Below are 9,061 nucleotides of genomic sequence, written 5' to 3'. Positions count from 1 at the left end.
AAGTGGCTAACTGATACACTGTGTAAATCTGCCCAGCAAGTTGGTTGGGTGATGTGCCTGCCATAGCTGAATCACTGTAGGTTTGCAGAGGCCTGCAGAGGAGTGTGTGCAGCTGAAATGATTGGAAGGTGTGTCTGGGTGAGGTGTAGTATAAGGATGTTCGGGGTAAATCCTCGAGTGTCAGGGACTGCTGCCGGGTCAGTGATGGGGATGCGGTACATTGAGCAGTGTGAGAGGTGGGTGCTATGCTGGCTCTGAGATGTGATGTGCAGATGAATTCACTCACCTTGACCACCTGAGAGAGGTCATTAAACTTTTTTCGGCACTGAGTGCCACACTCTGGACATTGACCACCCTTGCTACATGCTTCCATTCTCCACGGAGGCTCGTTCTTGACAGCTTCCTGCCCCTCCACTGGAAACATGGCCTCCTTTCTAGCCTCCACCTCTCTAACTAGTGCATCCGGGGGTTGGGGTGTGTGTGTCACTAAAGCGGGGGAGGGGGGGCCTTTCCTCAGCCGAGTGTGTCACCTTCCTTCCCTCAGTTCTCCAATGTGATTACCCAGCAGCCTGCAGTGCACTGTTGCACTTCCCTGTTAGAGAGACTGTGCCTTTAAAAAGGGGGGGAGGGGCGGCTGCCTAGAGCGTGTGGTTTCTTCACGACGCGCCTCAGTCCCCTGCAGTGTGCAGGGAACGTCAGCAGTGCAATGGAGGCCAGGTCAGCACAGGAGCCGCTCATGGTGTCACTCCAATCGGGGAAATGAGGTGGGAGCACGAATGTCACGTGCTGCCACCTTGTTTCCAACTGGCGCGGGCAAGTCGTGAATCGTGGCCCCCGTGCCCCAAAATCAGGGCAAACAAACTTTTAGCCCACAATGTCTACACCCCTACATCAAGTTTCTGAAATATATGAATTCATTTGGACCAGCTAGCCCGACAGCGTTTTACTGCATCATGTTTAAAATTAGCCCTGATCGAAGGAAGTGCTATTTACTTTAGAAAGTCAACAGCGACCGATACTAGCTCCTATTCGTCGTCCATGACCCATTAGCTGTGCAGTGGTGATGCAATGGCTTGCTCACTGGTGTCCGGAGTTATCTCAAACTGTGACAGCTTAATCTTCTGTCATCCGCAACCAGACCTACATTAAAATAAAGAGCAGCCGTGCAAGAGGATCAGAAAGCAAAACATCAAACTCTCACAAAGTTAGTCATATGTTTGCAACCTGCAGGCACTTGCCAGCTTCAGCTCTGTTTGTCAATTACAAGCCAGCTTAGTTTTATATTTTAAAAGGGCTTGTAATCAACATGGATAAAGTGGTGACTTTCAGTCTCTGCTGTTTTCTGCTCTCCAGGACAGGGACTTTTTCTGTGTCTACTCAGGCGACCTGTGTCACTTGCAATTCCTCATATCTGGAGATTGCCACTGATCAGGTCCTTCTTCATTTGGCCAAGAGGCGCGTCTTGGACCGACTGGGCCTGAAGGACCGACCAAACATTACCAATCCCATTCCCAGGGCGATGCTCACCACACTCCTGAGGAAGCTTCACGTCGGCAAGGTGGTGCAGGATGGCTCGGTGGAAATCGCCAATAGTTTGGACAGCTCCGCAGAAGACCAGAGCTATGAAATCATCAGCTTCCCGGAATCAGGTTTGTGCCATTAACGATTCAACTCTAGTCCATTGGCGCACTTTCAAATTGAAATGCATGTATGCTTTTAATGATAGAACGTATGGAAGTATATATTAGGTGCAGACAGACATTTTCCAACAGGTGTCAGTGACCACTGGTCAGGACTGGAACCCTGGCTGCTTTTCCCCCTCTCTAGCATAGGGGCACTGGTGCCAACCCCTCCTGCTGCCTGAACTGAGCTCAGCTAATGCACCAAAGAATAACGAGTGCACCTTGGGCCGTCCTGATCTGTATAAAAAAAGAACTTGCATTTATATAGTGCCTTTCATGACCTCAGGACATCCCAAACCGCTTTAAAGCCACTTCAAGACTTTTGAAGTTTGGTCAGTGCTGTAAAGTAGCAGCCAATTTTCACACAGCAAAGGAGCTTGAGTGGGGGGAGGTGGGCAGGTGGTGGGTAGATGGGTTGTACTTGTGGACAGAATGAAGGCATTCAGCAAATTGGTCTCTAACTGATGTTTTTTGACATAAGCATGAAAACACTTTACATATTCCTACCAAATTCCTCTGTCTGCCACTTTTGGGGGAATTGCATTTCTGTCGGAATAGAATCATAGAATCATTACAGCACAGAAGGAGGCCATTTGGCCCATCATGTCCACACTGGCTCTCTGCTAGAGCAAATCAGCTAGTCCCACTCCCCTGCCCTTCCCCCGTAGCCCTGTAATTTTTTTCCCTTCAGATAATTCTCCAATTCGCTTTTGAAAGCCTCGTTTGAATCTGCCTCCACCACACATCTCAGGCAGTGCCTTGCAGATCCTAACCACTCGCTGCGTAAAAAAGTTTTTCCTCATGTCGCCGTTGGTTCTTTTGCCAATCGCCTTAAATCGGTGTCCTCTGGTTCGCGACCCTTCCGCCAATGGGAACAGATTCTCTCTATCTGCTCCGTTCATGGGTTTGAACACCTCTATCAAATCTCCTCCCAACCTTCTCTTCTCTAAGGAAGAATAACCCAGCTGGCTACTTCATGGAGAGTTAATGCAATAAATGTTCATTAAATAGTATTGCATAACATAATCACCAGGCTTAAAGGAGATGATCCGAAATCACTGCTGCTAAATAATTGCATTATCAAACAAAAAAGCACCTCACCAGTTCCAGTGCAAACAACTAGGAGTGAAGCCACAAGCTACCAATCCAAGGTACCAGACGCTGGTACTACACCCCAAAAATGTTACACCACTGGGGCATCTGAACCTACAGATACTTCCCATGGAAATAACTTACCGAACTCCCCACTGTAAACTGCAGGGCAGTTTTTATTGCCTTAACCCTAACTATCCATGCTTAACTCAGCAAGCAGTCAAATTATTTCTTGATGAATTTATCTGTAGGATCCTCACTAATCACAAGTGACTTGTGGGGACTGCGAAAACTCAAATTGGTGTCAATGAAGGCTCCTAAATTCTGTTGAAGCTGTGGATTTCAAAGATAAGACAAGATTTTTTGCAGTGTTTTATACATATATATGTATATATTATGTATCTTTAAAATTCCTTTTATTTTCACCACAGATTCTACAAGCTCGCCCAGAACCAGGCTAAACTTCCTGATTTGGGATAAGGAAGATACTCCAACATTCATTCAACAAGCGAACTTGTGGCTGTACTTCAAAGTATTCCGTTCAACCTTGGAGAGAAACAAACCGAAAATGACTGTGAAAATATTTGCAAGGGACCAAGGAGATTTAGGCCACACACTGATCAGTGTCAAAAAGTTTAATTCCACCAGGAGCGGCTGGCACACCTTCCTGGTGACAGATGCCATCCAAAGCCTCGTCAACAGAGGAGATAAGGGATTAACCTTTGATCTTGAAGTTGAAGACTGTGGCACTGGCGGTGGGACCCCGTGTTTTGGTCATTTCAGAGATGAATCCCACCAGCCTTTCTTAAAAGTAAAGACTGTTGTCACAGGAAGCAGCCACCGCATCCAGAAGCGAGGGATCGAGTGTAGTAGGAATACAAGGCTGTGCTGCAGAAAAAGGTTCTACATGGACTTCCGCAGCATTGGCTGGGATGACTGGATTATAGCACCTCGTGGTTACTATAGCAACTACTGCATGGGCTCTTGCCCTCCTCAAATGGCCGGGGCTCCTGGCATCACCTCATCATTTCACACTGCAGTGTTCAACCTTTACAGGATAAACAGTATGGAGCCAGTGATGGCGATGAAGTCTTGCTGTATTCCTACACAGTTCAGCAGGGCCTCCATCCTGTACTTTGACGGGCAGCAGAGCATGGTGAAAAGGGATATCCCTGATATGGTTGTCGAGGAATGCGGCTGCACTTAACATGGTGCCACTGCATGGTTAAAAACGGCATGCTTTCAAACCACCGTCTGCATTTTCAACTGCCACACGAAGAAATTTGTTACAAACTGCCCCAACAAATAACTGCTAGCACTGTAAACCTTTAAGAACAATGGGCGGGCCTTTTCTACTTCTTGGCTTTTTGCTTTAAGTTGCTCTTGTGAGGGGCTTTTTATACCCCTTGCATGGTGATGAATGTGCTGGGGTATAAAACCTCGGCTAAAGTCAGGCAACAGATTACTTAAGGCTAAAGATGAGTTTCTTCAGTTGTTTGGTGAAGAGTAGATTGTGGTTTTATTTTGGTGCAATCCAAAACAGGGGGTACTTCTTGTTGTCTAGTCCGGCCTTACTAAAAGATTAATGGAAATTCCCAAAGTGCTTTTGTTCTGATAAGGAGAAGTTAAGATTTTTCAAACACATCACCCTCAAGTAGTCTCACAAATGATTCCCTCCATTGTGTTGTGTGGCACTACCACCGTGCTAAATGGGATAGATTCAGATCAGATATAGCAGCTCAAAACTGAACATTCATGAGGCGCTGTGGGCCATCATCAGCAGCAGAATTGTATTCAACCAGAATTTGTAACCTCATGGCCCGGCATAGCCCTCACTCTACCATTACCATCAAGCCAGGAGATCAGCCCTGGTTCAATGAGGATTGTAGGAGAGCATGCCAGGAGAAGCACCAGGCAGACCTAAAAATGAGGTGTCAACCTGGTGAAGCGACAACTCAGGACTACATGTATGCTAAACAGCAGAAGCAACATGCAATAGACAGAATTAAATGGTCCCACAACCAATGGATCAGATCAAAGCTCTGCAGTCCTGCCACAGCCAGTCATGAATGGTGGTGGACAATTAAACAACTAATTGGAGGAGGAGGCTCCACAAATATCCCCATCCTCATTGACGGGGGTAGCCCAGCACATCAGTGAAAACGACAAGACTGAAGTATTTGCCACCATCTTCAGCCAGAAGTGTGTCAAGTGGATGATCCATCTCGGTCTCTTCCTGAGGTCCCCAGCATCACAGATGCCAGTCTTCAGCCAATCCGATTCACTCCACGTGATATCAACAAACGGCTGAAGGAACTGGTACTGCAAAAGCTATGGGCCCTGACAACTTGTGCTCCAGAACTAGGCGTGCCCCCAGCCAAGCAGTGCTAGTCCGGTTACAACACCGGCTTCTAGCCAACAATGTAGAAAATTGCCCAGGTATGTCCTGTCCAGAAAAAACAGGATAAATCCAATGCGGACAATTACCACCCCACCAGTCTATTCTCAATCATCAGCAAAGTGATGGAAGATGTCATTGACAGTGCTATCAAGCGGCACTTGCACAGCGAAAACCTGCTCACCAGTTCTCAGTTTGGGTTCTGCCAGGGTCACTCAGCTCCAGTCCTTATTACAGCCTTGATTCAAACATGGACAAAAAACATCCAGAAGTGAGGTGAGAGCGTTTTCCCTATGACCATCTCCAACATGAGTGAATCTAATCATCTCCCCTTGACATTCAACATTATTCAAATCGCTGAATCCCCTACCATCAATATCCCGGGAGTTACCACTGACCAGAAACTGAACTGGACCAGCCCCCATATAAATACTGTGGATACAAGAGCATGTCAAAGGCTAGGAATTCTGCAGCGACTAACTCACCTCCCGACTCCTGAAAGCCTGTCCGCCATCTACAAGGCACAAGTCAGGAGTGTGATGGAATAATCCTCACTAGCCTGGATGGGTGCAGCTCCAACAACACTCAAGAAGCTCAACACCATCCAGGACAAAGCAGCCCGCTTGATCGGCACCCTATCCACCACCTTCAACATTCGCTTCCTTCACCACCAACGCACAGTGGCAGCAATGTGTATCATCTACAAGATGCACTGCAGCAATGCACCAAGGATCCTTTGACAGCACCTTCCAAACCTGTGACCTACCACCTAGAAGGACAAGGGCAGCTGATGCATGCGAACACCACCACCACGTGGAAGTTCCCCTCCAAGTCACACACCATCCTGACTTGGAACTATATCGCCATTCACTGTCGCTGGGTCAAAATCCAGGAACTCCCTTCCTAACAGCACTGTGGGTGTACCTACCCCACATGGACTGCAGCGGTTCAAGAAGGCAGCTCACCACCACCTTTTCAAGGGCAATTAAGGATGCACAATAAATGCTGACCTTACCAGCAATACTCACATCCCATAAAAATTAGAAAAATAATTGGACATCCTCACTGTTACTACAACTAGCCACTTCCAGTTAGCCAGTATTTTGCCATTACAATAAGACAAGGTAGATGATATCACCATTGAATGACTTTTCACTGTCTGTGTTTTCTTGCTAAAACTCAAATTGGTGTCAATAAAGGCTCCTAAATCCTGTTGAAGATGTGGCTTTCAGAGATAGGACAAGTATTTCACTATTATATATAATATATATATATATATATATATATGTGTGTGTGTATATATCCCTTTTGTTTTCACTACAAATTCTACCAGCCCCTCCAAAACAAAGCTAAACTTTCGCATTTGGCATGAGAAAGACCAGAATACTCCAACATTCATTCAATAAGCGAGCTTGTTCCAACAAACTTCTGCCTCCTTTGGGATTATGCTCCATTCCGATTTAATATTTCACTTGTGGTATTTGAAATATGGCGTTGGAAGTCCATTATATTGTGAGGAAGTCCAGAACAAGTGAACGTTGAATAAATTGTGATGTAACCCAGTTACAATGAGACTGAGCACTGTGCCAGGGTCTGAGTAATGAGAAACGATTGGACAGACTTGAGCTTTTTAGCCTGTAAGGGAGGCGACTGAGAGGTGATCTTATCGAGTGATAGAAGACAGTTAAGGGGATCGACAATCTGCGTTAAATTAAACTGTGCGTGTAGAACGAGGTGACCCACATTCAAACTAGAGAAGGACACTTTTAGAACAGATCAGGAAATTCTTCTTCACACAAAGAGTGATCAACATTTGGAATAAAATTTCGATAGAATAGTGCAGTCAAATACCCTGCAATCATTTAAGAAACAATTAGATGCTACAATAGGGGGGCGTTTGGTCTCCTCTGGATGGACGAATGGCCTTCCTCAACTTGTGATCTGGTAAATTCTGGATGAGCACCAGAAAATGAGCATAAAAGCTGCTGGACTGTAACAAGTGAACTGATTCACTAATGTCCCTAAGTGAAGAAAACATGTCACCTCCACCTAGTCTGGCCTACATGTGAGTTCTGTTCCATATGATGTGGTTGATTCTGAGTGCCCTCAGGGCAGCTTGGAATGGGCAATAAATCCTGTGATACCAGTGTTGACCACATCTCAAGAACAAAGAGAAAAAATCAAATGATTCGAAGATGTCCAGCGCACTTTCTAAAGAAGATGTGATCCAATATGTACTAAGGGTGCAAGTGTCATTTAGTGCCAGCAGAGACTTTACTTGACTTTTTGACAAATCTTTGCTTTTATTTTTTACTGATTAACTATTTGGATCCTTTCTCGATTGTCTTGTTGGGCTTTACATTGTTTGTTTGGAAGTTTGGCCCAATTTAATCCTGTTGAAATCTTTTCCATTGATATGGGAAGCTATCCGTTATGAATTAAATGCTTTAGATTCATCATGTTCCTTGTTTTGATGCAGCATAGGGAGAGTTGAGGTCTGAAAAGGGAGGTACACTCATTAAAATGCTCTACACTCCTTTAAAAATGAGCTTTCCATAGTTTTTGTAAACACTATGCTAGGGATGTGCAATTCAGTGGTGAACAGACAGGTCCATACATTGAAATGGCCCATTATATAGGTTGCCCTGGTTTCTCTCTAATTGAAATGACCCAATGGTGTTTGCAATGTTTTAACAAAGTTGGGACGAGGCGAGACTGAGAAATCTTTTGCTGCTAAATTTTTGAAACCAAACTCATCTGGCCCTTTTCTCAGAACATGAACACAACAACACAAGAAATAGGAGCAGCAGTAGACCATATGGCCCATCGAGCCTGCTCCACCATTTAATACGATCGTGGCTGATCTTAGGCTTCAATTCCACTTTCCCGCCCACTCGCCATATCCCTTGATTCCCGGAGAGACCAAACATCTATCTATCCCAGCCTTAAATGTATTAAACGATGGAGCATCCACAACCCTCTGGGGTAGAGAATTCCAAAGATTCACAACCCTCTGAGTGAAGTAATTTCTCCTCATCTCAGTACTAAATGATAGGCCCCTTATCCTGAAACTGCGCCCCAGTGTTTTAGATTTCCCGACCAGTGGAAACAATCTCTCAGTGTCTACCCTATCAAGCCCCTTCAGAATCTTGTGTGTTTCAATGAGATCACCTCTCATTCTTCTAAACTCCAGAAATATAGGCCAAATGTATTCAGCCTGTCATCATAGGACAACGCGCTCATCCCAGGGACCAATTTAGTGAACCTTCGCTATACTGCCTCCAAAGTGTGGAGACCAAAACTGCACACAGTGTTCCAAATGTGGTCTCACCAAAGCCCTGTACAATTGTAGCAAGACTTCTCTATTCCTGTACTCCAATCCCCTTGCAATAGAGGCCATTTGCCTTCCTAATTGCTTGCTGTACCTGCATGCTAACTTTCTGCGTTCCCTGCACGAGTACACCCAAATCTCTTTGAACATCAACACTTACAAGTTTCACACCTTTTAAAAAATATTCTGCTTTTCTATTCCTATGACCAAAGTGAATAACTTCACACTTCCCTACATTATACTCCATCTGCCATCTTGTTGCCCACTCACTTAACCTGTCTATATCTCTTTGCAGCCTCTCTGTGTCCTCCCCACAGCTTACCTTTCCACCTACCTTTGTATCAACAGCAAACTTAGATACATTACTCTCTGTCTCTTCATCTAAGTCATTAATATAGATTGTAAATAGCTGAGGCTCCAGCACTGATCCTTGCGACACTCCACTATTCACTGCCTGCCAACTTGAAAATGCCCCGTTATTGCCCACTCTTTGCTTCCTATCCGTTAACCAATCCTTTATCCATGCTAATATATTGCCCTCAAATCCATGAGCCCTTA

The 9,061-nt window shown here is 45.2% G+C and overlaps 1 protein-coding gene across 1 annotated transcript; it reads left to right on the top strand.

Moving 5' to 3' along the window:
• The first annotated feature begins 1,051 nt into the window (after positions 1 to 1,051).
• On the top strand, positions 1,052 to 7,628 carry LOC137358674 (inhibin beta B chain-like). The gene is made up of 2 exons (XM_068024845.1): positions 1,052 to 1,649; positions 3,206 to 7,628. The coding sequence occupies exons 1-2, from the start codon at positions 1,307 to 1,309 to the stop codon at positions 3,979 to 3,981; spliced, it is 1,119 nt and encodes a 372-aa protein (XP_067880946.1). The 5' UTR covers positions 1,052 to 1,306; the 3' UTR covers positions 3,982 to 7,628.
• The last annotated feature ends 1,433 nt before the right edge of the window (positions 7,629 to 9,061 follow it).

The sequence above is a fragment of the Heterodontus francisci genome, chromosome X (genome assembly GCF_036365525.1).
Source record: "Heterodontus francisci isolate sHetFra1 chromosome X, sHetFra1.hap1, whole genome shotgun sequence".
NCBI classification, from domain to species: Eukaryota; Metazoa; Chordata; class Chondrichthyes; order Heterodontiformes; family Heterodontidae; genus Heterodontus; species Heterodontus francisci.
This window is presented reverse-complemented; position numbering and strand designations above follow the sequence as displayed.

Bases quoted from the DNA above. Each gene is read 5' to 3' on its own strand.
- LOC137358674 (XM_068024845.1), top strand. From the start codon at position 1,307: ATGGATAAAGTGGTGACTTTCAGTCTCTGCTGTTTTCTGCTCTCCAGG. The intron at 1,650-3,205 runs GTTTGTGCCATT...TTTTCACCACAG, and splicing joins CATCAGCTTCCCGGAATCAG to ATTCTACAAGCTCGCCCAGA.